We start from the raw sequence: 16,497 nt of genomic DNA on the forward strand, positions 1-16,497 counted from the left end.
GATGAGTACTAAGTTTAACTGAATTTACTGTTAAAATAAATGGAATTAAAGAAACATGTGTGCGCGCTAGTGTGTTTTTGCATATCGGTTAATAAAAAAAATGTTTGATTGGGTAACAAGAGTTTGTGTTATTCATTAGATAATTATTACGTAGGTACCATTTCCTCAAGTACATTCCTGAGAAGTAGCAGGCTAAAATGAAGATTAGCTTTAATTCATTGATTTATCTTGCTGTCTTGCTTTTTATATTTACAATGACGGCCTACACCAGCCAAACCCAAACAACGCTGGGCCAATTGTGCACCACCCTGTGAGACTCCTAATCACGGTCGGTTGTGTTACAGCCTGGATTTGAACCAGGGTGTCTGTAGCGACGCCAATAGCACTGAGATGCGTTGCCTTAGACCGCTGCACCACTTGGGAGCCCGAGCTGCCTCCAATGTCATTTTAGAGAATTTTTGTAGTAAGTCCAACTGGCCTCAACCACAGACCACAATCGTTGAAATTGTTGCATGTTGCGTTTATATACTTTTTCAGTATAACACATGCAAGATCCTTACTGTGTATTATAACACTTACATAATGGCCAATTAGTCTGAAATGTAAGGGCATCTTCCATGGAGGACGCCATACCGTTGCATACTGTACATGTACTGTGTTGCAATCTCGTGTAACTAGCAAGTCGACTCAATGTCCCGAGTTACAAATGGAAAGCTAAGCCCCATGTATTAATAGTGCTGCAGATCTTACCAGATACCACGACAGAGAGGGGAACCGGAGAAGGTGATAGATCATCTTGTCTTTGGAGCTTTACTGATGGAACACGCTTTACTGATGGAACACATCATTGCTCAACTTCGAAACCAAAGCCAAGATGAACAATGACTCATCTGTAGTCAGCAGTTCTTTGAACCTAATAACCCGCTGAGCTATTTGTTCAGCACGCTGCTCACAGTGTGCCAAAGGCCTGTCTACAGTGTCGACAGTGTATAGTGCTGTACAGATCCCATACCTCTGTTGTATCAAGATATCCCCATCTTTGCAATGAAAACGATCCAACGTGTGAAAAGGGTGTTCTTTTCCACACATTAATGCTTGCCTCAGACTATGGAAGCCATGAATTCTGTATTCGCCAAAACATCCTCAATATTATACAATGAGGCAGCTTCAAAATCATTCACTGCTGGGATCCTCGACTCACATGACTCTTCAACACTACCACACATACTGTAATCCCCATTCCATGTGTTGAGCTCAGTAATTGAATTGAATGTGACATTAAGCTAAAGCTCATCATGTTCCAGGAGATAATACAGCTGGTAGAGCTGTGATGGTTACCTGTGGTATCAGAGATGGGATCAGGACAACATCAGGGACAATTGATATTGACTTGGGTTGACTACAATGAAAGATATTGTCTACCCTGGCCATTTCAGGACAATGGAAATGGTACTTTACGTGAAGATTCTTGGTGGCTGGATGGCAACTGTCTTGGCGGTAGAGTACTGTGTTTATGATAGGGTGATTCAAAAGGAAACCTGTTCCTTGCTGCCATAAAATTCTTTATCTACTGATGGACAGTGCAGGACCCTTTGTCTGCACTGTATCACAACACCTCATGTTATAATAAGTCACATGCTCTATCCGTAGTTCCCCTCGGAGCACAGCGTCCTTTCTCCCCAATTGGGTGATCTACAAGGCTTATAAAAAGAGCTAATGAGTGATGAACTGCTTTTGTCTCCAAGTCCCCCCCTACCTGACCCATCGCCCGAATGGTCCAAATCCACTGCTGATTTGTGACATTGTGTTTACTATTGTGACAACTGTGACACTACTGTTCTGGTCCAGTTCCAAAATGGAGATGTCTCATTTCATCAATCAACAGAAGGGGTGGCTGTACAAATATGGGTACCTGGTGGGTATGAGAGAACAATTTCAGCAAGCATCTCTGTACTGTCACACAGTGTCCTGCAATTTCATTTGACGTCAATAATGACGCTGCTAGTTCAAAAACATGCCAGCCTCAGTTGGCTTGTCTAGCCACCCCACAGTAAGTATCTGTCATATCAAAACGCGATGCCAGGTTCTAACAGACGCTATTAAACTGTACTGTTACTCACTGATTTGTACTGCTCTAGATGCCTCTCAGAGAGAGGGACAGAAAGAGAGAGGGAGAGACAGAGATACAACTGTAGGCTTCTCTCTTTCGCATAGTCTTTTGCTCTTCCAAATCCCCCATTTACCTTAATGGTTATGTCCATAACGTTAAAGACATCACACCATATATTCCCCACCTACAGTGTACAAATGAGGCCAGTTGAGGGGCATATTTAGTTCAGTTGCACTGTTACATAGCGGGGACACCACAGATCCTGTATACTGAGCAAAAAAATTAGATTTCAATGATTTTACTGAGATACAGTTCATATAAGGCAATCAGTCATTTGATATAAATTCAATAGGTCCTAATCTATGGATTTCACATGATTGGGCAAGGGCATAGCCATGGATGGGCCTGCCTCCCAAGTGGGTGGGCCTATGCCCTCTCAGGCCCACCCATGGCTGCACCGTTACACCGTTAGTCATGTGATTAGGGCCTATTGAATTTATTTAAATTGACTGATTTCCTTATATGAACTGTAAATCAGCAAAATCGTTGAAATTGTTGCATGTTGAGTTTATATTTTTTATAAATTGATTGGACATGATTTGGAAAGGCACACACCTGTCTATATAAGGTCCCACAGTGCATGTCAGAGCAAAAACCAAGCCACGAGGTCGCAGGAATTGTCTGTAGAGATCCAAGACATGATTGTGTCGAGACACAGATCTGGGGAAGGGTACCAAAAAATGTCTGCAGCATTGAAGGTCCCCAAGAACACAGTGGTCTCCATCATTCTTAAATGGAAGACGTTTGGAACCAGCAAGACTCTTCCTAGAGCTGGCCACCCGGCCAAACTGAGCAATTGGGGAAGAAGGGCCTTGGTCGGGGAGGTGACCAAGAACCCGATGGTCACTCTGACAGAGCTCCAGAGTTTGGAGAAGGGAGAGCCTTCCAGGAGGAAAACCATCTCTGCAGCACTCCACCAATCAGACCATTATGGTAGAGTGGCCAGATGGAAGCCAGTCCTCAGTAAAAGGCACAGGCCTGCCCAATTGGAGTTTTCCAAAAGGAACCTAAAGGACTCTCAGACCATGAAAAACAAGATTCTATGGTCTGATGAAACCAAGATTGAACTCTTTGGCCTGAATGTTATGCGTCATGTCTGGAGGAAACCAGGCACTGCTTATCAACTGGCCAATACCATCCCTACGGTGAAGCATGGTGGTGGCAGCATTAATGCTGTGGGAAATGTTTTTCAGCGGCAGGGACTGGGAGACTGGCCTGTATTGAGGGAAAGATAGAGAGAGATCCTTGATGAAAACCTGTTCCAGAGCGCTTAGGACCTCAGACTGGGGCGAAGGTTCACCTTCCAACAGAACAATGACCCTAAGCACACAGCCAAGACAACGCAGGAGTGGCTTCGGGACAAGTCTCTGAATGTCTTTGAGTGGCCCAGCCAGAGCCCGGACTTGAACCCGATAGAACATCTCTGGAGAGACCGGAAAATTACTGTGCAAGCGACATTCCCATCCAACCTGAGAGAGTTTGAGAGGCTCTGCAGAGAAGAATGGAAGAAACTCCCCAAATACATGTGTGCCAAGCTTGTAGCGTCATACCCAAGAATACTCGAGGCTGTAATCGCTGCCAAAGGTGCTTTAACAAAGTACTGAGTAAAGGTCTGAATACTTATGTAAATGTAATATTTCAGTGTTTTTTTATTATAAATTAGCAAATATTTGATTTGTCATTATGAGGCATTGTGTGTAGAATTTTAGAATAAGTGTAATGAACTTCGTCTGTTGTTTGAAGAGAGTCAGACCGAAATGCAGCGTGTAGGTTACTCATGACTTTTAATGAAGAATAATGCGGTACATGAAATAACTGAAAATACAAAAACAACAAACGAGTGAAACTAATACAGCCTATCTGGTGACTAACACTAAGACAGGTACAATCACCCACGAAATACAACGCGCACTCAGGCTGCCTAAATACGGTTCCCAATCTGAGACAACGAGAATCAGCTGACTCCAATTAGGAATCGCCTCAGGCAGCCAAGCCTAACTAGACACACCCCTAATAATACACACTCCCAATTAATACAACCCCAATACGAAATACAACATATAAACCCATGTCACACCCTGGCCTACCCAAACATATAACAAAAACACAAGATACAATGACCAAGGCGTGACAGAACCCCCCTAAGGTGCGGACTCCGGGACGCACCTCAAGAGCATAGGGAGGGTCCGGGTGGGCGTCTGTCCATGGTGGCGGTTCTGGCTCGGGACGTGGACCCCACTCCATAAATGTCCTAGTTCCTCCCCTTCGCGTCCTAGGATAATCCACCTTCTCCGCCGACCATGGCCTAATAGTCCTCACCCTGATCCCCACATAACTGAGGGGAAGCTCGGGACCGAGGGGCAGCTCGGGACAGAGGGGCAGCTCGGGACAGAGGGGCAGCCCGGGACAGAGGGGCAGCTCGGGACAGAGGGGCAGCAGAGGGGCAGCTCGGGACAGAGGGGCAGCCCAGGGGCAGCTCGGGCAGCTCGGGACAGCGGGGCAGCTCGGGACAGCGGGGCAGCTGGGACAGAGGGGCAGCTCGGTACTGAGAGGGAGCCCGGTACTGAGAGGGAGCCCGGTACTGAGAGGGAGCCTAGTACTGAGAGGGAGCCTAGTACTGAAAGGAAGCTCAGGCAGGTAGTAGGCTCCGGTAAATCCTGGCTGGCTGGTGGACCTGGATGATTCAGGTTGTCTGGCCGATCTAGAAGATCTAGGTTGACGGGCAGATCTGGAAGAGACTGGTTGTCGGGCAGATCTGGAAGAGACTGGTTGTCGGGCAGATCTGGAAGAGACTGGTTGTCGGGCAGATCTGGAAGAGACTGGTTGTCAGGCAGATCTGGAAGAGACTGGTTGTCGGGCAGATCTGGAAGAGACTGGTTGTCTGGCAGATCTGGAAGAGACTGGTTGTCTGGCAGATCTGGAAGAGACTGGTTGTCTGGCAGATCTGGAAGAGACTGGTTGTCTGGCAGATCTGGAAGAGACTGGTTGTCTGGCAGATCTGGAAGAGACTGGTTGTCTGGCAGATCTGGAAGAGACTGGTTGTCTGGCAGATCTGGAAGAGACTGGTTGTCTGGCAGATCTGGAAGAGACTGGGTCTGGCAGATCTGGAAGAGACTGGTTGTCTGGCAGATCTGGAAGAGACTGGTTGTCTGGTCTGGAAGGCGCTGGGCACTGGCGGCACTGGCGGCGCTGGCAGACTGGCGGCGCTGGGCAGACTGGGAGCACTGGCGGCGCTGGGCAGACTGGGAGCACTGGCGGCGCTGGGCAGACTGGGAGCACTGGCGGCGCTGGGCAGACTGGGAGCACTGGCGGCGCTGGGCAGACAGGAGACTCCGGCAGCGCAGGAGAGGAGAAAAGCTCTGGCTGCGCTAAACAGGCGAAGCGCACTGGACGCGCTGGGCCGACTGGTAGCACTGGTGGCGCTGAACAGACAGGAGACTCCGGCAGCGCAAGAGAGGAGAAAGGCTCTGGCTGCGCTAAACAGGCGGGAGACTCCGATAGCGCAGGAGGGGAGAAAAGCACTGGCTGTGCTGAACAGGCGAGGCGCACTGGAGGCCTGGTGCGTGGTGCTGGAACTGGTGGTACTGGCGCGAGGACACGCACAGGAAGCCTGGTGCGGGGAGCTGCTACCGGAGGACTGGTGTGTAGAGGTGGCTCTGGATAGACCGGACCGTGCAGGCGCACTGGAGCTCTTGAGCACTGAGCCTGCCCAAGCTTACCTGGCTCGATGCCCACTCTAGCCCGGCCAATAGGAAGGGCTGGTATGTGTCGCAGCTGGCTCTGCACCCGCACTGGAAACACCGTGCGCTCCATAGCATAACACGGTGCCTGCCGGGTCTCTCTAGCCCAACGGTGAGCACAGGGAGTATGCGCAGGTTTACTACCTGGCATAACTATTCTCCCTTTTAGCCCCCCCCCCCAATATTTTTTGGGGGGTGACTTTCCGGTTTCCAACCGCCTCACATGCGCCTCTCCGCTTTAGCTGCCTCTATTTCCTCCTTGGGATGGCGATATTCTCCCGGCTGCTCCCAGGGTCCTTGACCGTCTAATTCCTCCTCCCATGTCCAAATCTCCAAATGATGCAGTCTCTCCCATTGCAACTGCTCTTCACGATCAACAGGGAGAGTAGGCTCAGGTCTATTCTCTGACTCAGCCACTCTCTCTCTGCGCTTTGCCCCTTTACCTTCGGTTTTCGCTCTGTATAGCAATGCTTTCCTTCTCGATTCCATACGTGTATAGCCCTCTTCGCATTGCTGTAGGGAATCCCAGGCGGGCTCCTGCACTCGCTCTGGGTCGGCCGCCCACCTGTCGATTTCTTCCCACGTCATATCGTCCTCCTTTAGCTCCTGCCAGTTCACACGCTGCTTGGTCTGTGAATGGTGGTGGGTGATTCTGTAATGAACTTCGTCTGTTGTTTGAAGAGAGTCAGACCGAAATGCAGCGTGTAGGTTACTCATGACTTTTAATGAAGAATAATGCGGTACATGAAATAACTGAAAATACAAAAACAACAAACGAGTGACACTAATACAGCCTATCTGGTGACTAAGACAGGTACAATCACCCACGAAATACAACGCGCACTCAGGCTGCCTAAATACGGTTCCCAATCCGAGACAACGAGAATCAGCTGACTCCAATTAGGAATCGCCTCAGGCAGCCAAGCCTAACTAGACACACCCCTAATAATACACACTCCCAATTAATACAACCCCAATACGAAATACAACATATAAACCCATGTCACACCCTGGCCTACCCAAACATATAACAAAAACACAAGATACAATGACCAAGGCGTGACAATAAGGCTGTAACGTTACAAAATGTTGAAAAAGTGAAGGGGCCTGAATACTTTCCGAATGCCCTGTACATGATCTGTATACATGACCCACTGGGGAGCCAAGCCCAGCCAATCAGAAGGACTTTTTCCCTACAAAAGGGCTTTATTGCCGACAGAAATACGCCTCAGCACACCCTCAGACAATCTCACATGTGAAGAAGCCAGATGTGGAGATCCTGGGCTGGCATGGTTACGGTTGTGAGGCTGGTTGGATGTACTGCCAAATTCTCTAAAACGACATTGGAGGTGGCTTATAGTAGAGAAGCGAACATTCAATTCTCTGGCAACAGCTCTGGTGGACATCCCTGTAATCAGCACGCCAATTGTATGTTCCCTCAAAACTTGAGACATCTATGACATTAAAAAAACATGCTTGTCTTGTCCCCTAAATATGTTTCATACATTTAAGTTTGTGTTGAAAGTGAAAATCTACAACTATCACATAATTGCTGGCAAGTTCTTCAGTGGAAACAAACTGGTGAAACAGCACGTGGTCATTTTAAGTGTAAAGGGTCCAATGCCTAAGTCCTTCTCATGTCTTACTATGGTGATGACCAGTATCGGTGGGCTATGTTCTACTTCAAACTTGTATCCAATGGAACATCACACCTGTGCCAGAACTGTAGGGTTTTATAGTGTTTTAAAGCAACAGTAACAGCATGCCATCCTGAATGAACAAACTGAAACACTAAAGAAAAAAGCTACGTTTCAAAGCCATGCCTTTGTAACTAAGGTCCTAGGTCACATGAACCAGGTGCTGCATGCAGTCCCGTGCTTTGGGAGATTTCAATCATTTTCACAACACCCATTGGCAGACGACACGCTTCTCTTATTTACAAGACATCAAAAATACTTATTTTCTAACTGCATGTTGGAGGGGGATGGATTCTGTGGGCTTTCTCCTTCCTGTAGCAGAGTAAATCCCAGAGTCTGCGCCAGAGTTACGAAGCCATCAGACACATACTGCTCACTAGCCAATTGTCCCTGCCCTTGAATAAGTTACCTATGGCTTTATCCACTCTCCGCTCTGTCTTTAATCTCAGTGTTCAACAGGGTCCTCTCGAACCTCAGAGAGAGGATTCAGAGGCTTCAGAGAGGAAGGTTTAGACAGAGAGCAGAATGCTGATTAGCAGAGAGAGTGTGCCCGGTTTCCAGGGTTAGGAACGCCCAAACATTACTGCACAATTACCTCTGCTCCAACGCTCAAACTTTGTAAACTCCGTCAATCCCCAATCCTCAGTGGGGTTCAAATGACAGGTGGGTTTGTCAGCAAATGGTGTCTAAGAGACAGACCTACTGAGAGGTCGGTGTTAAGTACGTCAGAATACGTACTTAGCACCTTGGTTTGCAAGGGTAAAATCACTCGTTGTCATAGTGGAGATGATGATAATAGCACAAGGGAATGATTAATCGTGATGGGATATTATTTTTGACAATATATCGTATCATTTTGGCAAACATTTTTTATTTATTTTTTATTTCACCTTTATTTCACCAGGTAGGCAATTTGAGAACAAGTTCTCATTTAAAATCGCGACCTGGCCAAGATAAAGCAAAGCAGTTTGACACATACAACAACACAGAGTTACAAATGGAGTAAAACAAACATAGTCAATAATACAGTAGAAAAATAAGTCTATATACAATGTGAGCAAATGAGGTGAGATAAGGGGGGTAAAGGCAAAAAAAGGCCATGGCGGCAAAGTAAACACAATATAGCAAGTAAAACACTGGAATGGTAGATTTGCAGTGGAAGAATGTGCAACGTAGCGGAAAGGGAGCAAAATAAACAAATGTGCGAAGGAGCAAAATAAATAAATAAATACTGTACGGGGAGAGGTAGTTGTTTGGGCTAAATTTTAGATGGGCTATGTACAGGTGCAGTAATCTGTGAGCTGCTCTGACAGCTGGTGCGTAAAGCTAGTAAAGGAGATGTGTGTTTCCAGTTTCAGAGATTTTTGTAGTTCGTTCCAGTCATTGGCAGCAGAGAACTGGAAGGAGAGGCGGCCAAATGAAGAATTGGTTTTGGGGGTGACCAGAGAGATATACCTGGAGCCAGTGGGTTTGGCGACGAGTATGAAGCGAGGGCCAGCCAACGAGAGAGTACAGGTCTCAGTGGTGGGTAGTATATGGGGCTTTGGTGACAAAACGGATGGCACTGTGATAGACTGCATCCAATTGATTGAGTAGGGTATCGGAGGCTATTTTGTAAATGACATTGCCGAAGTTGAGCATCGGTAGGATGGTCAGTTTTACAAGGGTATGTTTGGCAGCATGAGTGAAGGATGCTTTGTTTTGCGAAATAGGAAGCCAATTATAGATTTAACTTTGGATTGGAGATGTTTGATGTGAGTCTGGAAAGTCTGGATATTGCAGTATTGTTTTTGCGCTAGTTGGCTGTACCTGCACCAAACCTCAAGTATTTTTTCTTCGTCGCCTGTTCTCCATCTTCCTTTTAAATAGTCTCATGACATTTGGTGAGCAATATGTTTACAACATTAAATCGCAATAGAATCACAGTGTTGAATCGCAATACATATCGTATCGGCACCTAAGTATCGTGAGGTCCCTGACAATTCCCGGCCCTAATGATTAATGGGTAAAAACAACATGTCTCCGAACTCCGAACTCCGAATAGTAACTCTTAAAACTGCCAAGAGTTGAGGGAAAACATGACATACAAGAAAGGGTATTTGTGATAATAGGGGTTTCTATAGACTGCCAGCAAGTTTGGAGACTTGGAACGGAGTGTAAATAGCCAGTACTATTGGATTCATGCTGCGCATCAATGGCTGAGCATTTGTAATGTACACTAAATTGCATATCGTTAGAAAATTCACTGTATTTAAAATGCAGAATTAATGCTTAAGGCATTGTTTCTCTCCTGTGGTGTCTACCGGTATGTCAGCAGTGCTTAAAATGTTCCATTAAGGTCCTCTCGATAATGTGATGCTTCAGCAGAGCAGAACTGCTCAACAAGTAAACATTTGGGCTGTGAAAGGACATACTGTCCCTGGCGACTGGCAACACATCATCTGGCAAAATAAGTCAAATCAAATCTGGCTCACGGTGCCAGCTTGACACTCTGGGAGGCAGCATGGTAACAGAGATACCAAAACAACAGTGGCAAATGTTTGGCATATCTGAAAAGGACCCTGGATTCCCCGTGGCAACGCCACAGCCTCTGCCAGGCAGAGTGATGAGTTCACAGGTCTGGTGAATAGCAACCTACCCTGCACAACTGTACAAACGTAAGGGTTGCTCTAAAATACTTTGGTACTGTAGACTTGTGAACCACACCACTGGTCTTTGACTACTTATAGAACGTAGACCAGGGTGACATGGGGTAACAAGCCCCCCGTAATAATTACAGAAACCACTTTAACAAAACATTTCTATGGTAAGCTGGTCAACTATTTCGAAACACCTACCGGTATATGTATATCATCTAATTAAGTTATTTCTACAAATGTTTTAAATGTAAAATATATACACCATATATACAAAGGTGTGTGGACACCCCTTCAAATTAGTGTATTCTCCTATTTCAGCCACACCTGTTGATGACAGGTGTATAAAATCGAGCACACAGCCATGGTATCTCCGTAGAAAAACATTGGCAGTAGAATGGCCTTACTGAAGCGCTCAGTGACTTTCAACGTGGAACCGTCATAAGATGCCACCTTTTCAACAAGTCAGTTTGTCAAAGTTCTGCCCTGCTGGAGCTGCCCCGGGCAACTGTAAGTGGAAACGTCTAGGAGCAACAATGGCTCAGCTGCAAAGCGGTAGGCCTCACAAGCTCACAGAACGGGACTGCCGAGCGCTGAAGCACGTAGGTAAAAATCATCTGTCCCTTGGTTGTAACACTACCATATCCCAAACTACCTCTGGAAGCAACGTAAGCACAAGAACTGCCCGTCGGGAGCTTCATAGTGCCAACTGTGTGGAGGAATGGTGGTCTGGGGCTGTTTTTCATGGTTTGGCCTTGGCCCCATAGTTCCAGTAAAGGGAAATCTTAACGCTACAGCACACAATGACATTCTAGACGATTCTGTGCTTATAACTTTGTGGCAACAGTTTGGAGAAGGCCCTTTCCTATTTCAGCATGACATTGACCCCGTGCACAAAGCGAGGTCCATAAATGGTTTGTTGAGATCGGTGTGGAATGGCCTTCCCCAAAGTATTTTGAATGCATTGGAACGCCGAGTCAGGCTTAATCGCAGTTACCCCAGTACATGGAAAAAACGGTCCATTATTTTCATTAAATAACAAAATAAGTGTAAATTGTAGCCACTTATTTTCCTTCATAGTTTGTTTGCCTAAGCAACTTTCCCTCCGACAGCCCCACATTTTTGACAAGGCCTACTCTAGGGGGCGCTGCATAATGATTCTTATCAAGTCCAAATTAGAGTGCAGCAGAGCACGGTGTTGAGTCAATATAATGTCTTCTTTCTCAAAGTTGAGAGCGATGCCACCCAGTGGCTGAAAAACTGACTACATCTTGGTTCTGTTCTTTAATTCCATAGATTTATGGTTCTGGGGGTTCGAGTTCCAGCCCTCTCTTGGGGAAGTCAGTAGACTAGAGCTCAGTAGACTCCTCGAGGACCCCCAGCCCATCCATGTATTTACACTACTCAAGAGCTGGCACACCTGATTCAATTTGTCAACTAGTTATCAAGCTGTTGATTTTGTGAAACAAGTTAGCTAGTTCAGGGCAACAACAAAATTGTGAAATGGCCAAGGGTCCCCCTGAGAAGGGGTGAAAAGTTCTCTGGACTGGAGATTGCAGCATGCTGCAGGGAAGGGACTTTAACACTAGATGGTGCAAGTCAACCAGTAAATTCATGGGAGTGGCAAAGTAAAAGGACACATGAAATCTGCCATATATATTATGCCTACCTCCTCAAAACCTCCCTCCAGCTGGATGTGCTTCAGCTCCCAGAAGCAGCGCATAGTCTCCACCCTCTCCAGGGAGCAGAAGAATGCCAGCTTGGCTATGTTGTTCTAGCTGTCAGCTTGGCCACCTTGGCTGGGGGAGAGACTCAACCACAGTGGGCGTTCTCTGTCCTCTGCAGGGGGACCTCTGGTGCCTGTCTCTCATGGCTGCTGGGCCTCTTGTCTGAGCTGAAGAGAGATCAAATATAGACAGTCAAAAATGCATGTAGTAGCAACAGAATATGTTGCTCCTGACAAGAGATGTTGATATACATTTGGATAATGGGGAAAATAAGAGTTGATTTACTTCACCTGTTCCACATTGCATCTAGCCCAGAATCCCACTCTCTGCAGAGCTATAAACTACAAATCCCATAATCATGCTAAAGAAATATGACACCCCTAAACTGAAGACACAAGCGGCTCACATGTTGCAAGAGAACTCAAGAAATATGAAGTGAGATTGTAAAAAATGATACCTGCAATAATAAATGTAAAAGAGAACACGTGGCGAGTTCACTCAGAAGCAATACCCAATACCCAGCCATACACACTTTGCCTCTACCTCAGATTCCTGGAAAGATACATTCATTTTGAGTGTGGAATGTCAATCTGATTCAATGGTGCCATTTGAGAGATAGATTTTTCTCACAATTCTACCATTAGAATGGGGTATCTGGTATTATATCACCCAAAAAACCAAGACAACTCCATAGATTTATGTTGAATGTTAATGGCCATTATCTCCTTTCACAGCTCAACACCATTGTGTTACAGTGCCCACACACCATTGTAAAAATAATACTCGCTCTTTTGGATCACGGTTTGTGTTGTACTGAGTGTTATGTTATCTGGGACAAAGAACAACATCTTTACCACTGACCAGTACATATCGACGAAAACATATTTGATCCAAAATTTTAACAAATCTTACAGCATGCCATGATTGTTTTAACATTCATACAAAGTTGAACAAACTACAGTAGTAATAACATAGCATCGCTCCGATAACAACTGATAATAAGGATATTTATTGTTCCTATCTACATTCTGTGTAGTATAATGTGATATGATCGCTCTTCATTGTGGCACAGAACTACGCTTAATTCCTGTCTATGTAAATCCTGATCAAAATGAACAGGTAGTTAGAGCAGGGCCAGCCCTCTACACCCTGCTCGGCTAAAGAGGTGCTAAGACACAAAACACAGACATCATAGCATGCACGAGATAGCTTTGTCCTTTAACCATGTACCCTATAATGCTTTTACACCGCTACATTACAAACCAATGTACAATGAGGGATAGTGCCAATGGTATTTCATTTGCAGGTCATTCTAAGCACTATGACCTACCCTTCATATTGAGTCACTTTAAGGATGCTCAAGCACTTCTTTTCCTCCCATGTCTCTCTTGTCTTTTCTTTTTAATCTCTCTGTCTCCGTCTCTTGTTGTCTGTCTGTATGCAGGATACCTTCCTCCCTCATATGGAGTGTGGGACAGGGACTCTTATGGGGGCGACCACGGAGAACCCTTTGTTCCAGGTGAACGCAGCTCTGCTGAGAAGGTGCGGGGTCCTGGTTCTGGACAAGCTGTCTGTGGAGGCGCTGGGGATCAGCGTACTGGAGAAGATCTCAGCAAACTCATGGATCAAGACGAGTTAGACTCAGCCGAGCTCGGATCCGAGTAAGTAGATAATGCCGTCTCCTCCGGGAATGCGTCCCTTGTTATCACGGAGCGTGCCGGATTCCACGGGGACACGTCATCTAAAAGTCTCAGATTCCTGAAACCTGATTGGTCGAGGGTGAGGACCTCTCTCTCCTCTGTGCCTACCTTAAAATGTTTTCCTTTAGGTCATTTATGGGCTGTCTATAGGCAGACAGCCCTGGCAGTTGTGTTCTCTCTTTCTCTATCTGTTGACAGTGATGAGTGTGTGTGTGTGTGTGTGTGTGTGTGTGTGTGTGTGTGTGTGTGTGTGTGTGTGTGTGTGTGTGTGTGTGTGTGTGTGTGTGTGTGTGTGTGTGTGTGTGTGTGTGTGTGTGTGTGTGTGTGTGTGTGTGTGTGTGTGTGTGTGTGTGTGTGTGTGTGTGTGCGCGTGTGTGTGTGTGTGTGTGTGTGTGTGTGTGTGTGTGTGTGCGTGTACAGCGTAGCCTGTTTAAGAGAGACAGCTGTCGACTGCTGTCAGCGGATGTGGGCTCCGTTATAACAGTCTGCTAGATATATGGCAGGGAGTATTCATGGTCAAAGTGGGTGTTAGTGAGTGGTGGAGGTGATTGAGCTCATAGTGATATTAGTGTTTAAAGATGGTGGTGCTGATGCAATAAGGGTGAGAAGCCATGGAGTGAAATGCTCTTTGGTTGTGTACAGATCTCTCTGCTCAGGTGGACCAACCTTCTCTATTGCATCTCATCGTTACATCTTACCCTGTTTAGATCTTTTTCTTTTTCTGGGAGGGCCGATATGAGGCTCTGCCAAATTTTTTCGCACAATGATATGTTCCAAGGGACATTTTCCACACCGCATCAGCAAAAAGTGGTGTCAGCCCTAGCTGCTATTTCTCATCCCTGTCAAATAAAAAGGGTCTATCATTTGGGACAGCCAGACGAGTTCCCTTAGGACATGTTCCTTTTGTACAGTACGTGCCCTCCATTACTACCCTCCTGACCCCTTCTCATTTGATCGGCCCCCCCTTTTCTAAAAAGTCATTCATATCATTTAAAGGATGGTAGGAAATGTAATGAGCTGTTAGGATCACAAAGCAACGGAATGCAGTTCAGATGTCAAGTGGATTGAATGTAAACAGTATAGGTTATTTATCTAACCTCATATGCATTGAGTGTACAAAAATATTAGGAATGCCTTCCTAAAATTGAGTTGCAGCCCCTTTTTCCCTCAGAACAGCCTCAATTCGTCAGGGTATGGACTCTACAAGGTGTTGAAGGCGTTCCACAGGGACGCTGGCCCATGTGGACTCAAATGCTTCCCACAGTTGTGTCAAGTTGGCTGGATGTCCTTTGGGTGGTGGACCATTCTTGAAACACATGGGAAACTGTTGAGTGTTAAAAACCCACACACACTCAAATCAGTGCACCTGGCACCTACTACCATCCCCCATTCAAAGGACCTTGAATCTTTTGTAATATATAATAATAATAATATAATAAATATTGGTATATGTGGTCCTTCTGTGGCTCAGTTGGTAGAGCATGGCGCTTGTAACGCCAGGGTAGTGGGTTCGATTCCCGGGACCACCCATACGTAGAATGTATGCACACATGACTGTAAGTCGCTTTGGATAAAAGCGTCAGCTAAATGGCATATATATTATATTATTATCTTTTGTCTTGCCCATTCACCCTCTGAGTGGCACAAATACAAGATCTATGTCTCAATTGTCTCAAGGCTTAATAATCCTTCCTTAACCCGTCTCCTCTCGTTAATCTACACGGATAGAAGTGGATTTAACAAGTGACATCAATTATTTTTAATTAAAAAGAAGAACTGCATACATCAACTTGAAAGATGATTGCACAAGTAGACTCTGATAGATGCCAAAAGAGATAGATTTTGATAAGCCCTTATTCCTGGAGGTAAATGAATAAATACTCTGACCCTTCTCTTAAAAAATGATGCGTTTTTCAGATGGGAAGTCCTTGGCATGGTGGGTTAAGTGTGAGTTCATGAGGGTCAGTATTAAAGGGGTCGGTATTGGTGACAAGAGAAGTTGACATGTCCTGACTCACTTGGAGCTGATGGAGTGCGTGTGCATCATTCCCGGGACCAGGGGCCGTTTTCAACACTCCTCAGTCTCATGGTGTCACCGCCGACTCGACACTGTCAGCTCAACACTGTCCTGTATGTCTGTCGTCTCACCTGACACACAGGCAAGAAGAACCATCAGATCAAGGCTAACTTCTCTCCAGCTTTTCCAATGACATTTTCACCCAGGCCTGTTAAAGATGCTCCCCTGTATCGATGTCAAGTGGAAATCTGACTCCTGCTGACTCCATAAAGTTGTTTTTGGTAAGGGGGTTGAAATTGTATTTGTCACCTTAGTGGCCAAGTGGAACAAATCTCTGATGTGTACTTGTGTTGGAGACCCTATTTATTTGAGATTACAGAGAATACCTTTGGATGACAGAGAAGACCTTAAATGGCTTTGAAATTTGGGATACTTTGGGATTTTGGCAACTCATTTTCCCTTGTATCTACTTCCCCAGAGTCAGATGGACTTGTGGATAACATTTCTATGTCTCTGTGTCCAGTATGAAGGAAATTAGAGGTAGTTTCACGAGCCAATACTAACTACCATTAGGGTAATGACTGGAAGTCTATACAGTAAGTATCTCCTAGCATGCTAGCAGTTCCACAAGTTCATCTGACTATGGGGATGTAGATAAAGGGCATCATTTCCAAAATCCTTAAGTGCCCCTTTAAAGGTACTGTATCTAGGTCAAATAGGGGAGAGGCCTTGTGCTGTGATGTTGCTTTATCTGTTTTTTTAAACCAGGTCTGCTGTTCATTTGAGCAATATGAGATGGAAGGGAGTTCC

General features: G+C 45.7%; 1 protein-coding gene across 1 annotated transcript in view; it reads right to left on the bottom strand.

Annotated features, from left to right (window-relative positions):
- The window catches only part of LOC118395222 (myosin light chain kinase 3-like), a 42,620-nt gene extending 28,909 nt beyond the window's left edge, over window positions 1-13,711 (bottom strand). Inside the window, exons 1-2 of the mRNA XM_052463861.1 lie at window positions 13,301-13,711; window positions 11,913-12,137 (exon numbers count right to left, since the gene is read on the bottom strand). Of these exons, the coding sequence (XP_052319821.1) occupies window positions 11,913-11,966 (54 nt within the window). The 5' untranslated portion in view covers window positions 11,967-12,137; window positions 13,301-13,711. The remainder of the gene's footprint in view (window positions 1-11,912; window positions 12,138-13,300) is intronic.
- Window positions 13,712-16,497: the final 2,786 nt, after the last annotated feature.

This window comes from Oncorhynchus keta, chromosome 15 (assembly GCF_023373465.1).
Source record: "Oncorhynchus keta strain PuntledgeMale-10-30-2019 chromosome 15, Oket_V2, whole genome shotgun sequence".
Taxonomy (NCBI): Eukaryota; Metazoa; Chordata; class Actinopteri; order Salmoniformes; family Salmonidae; genus Oncorhynchus; species Oncorhynchus keta.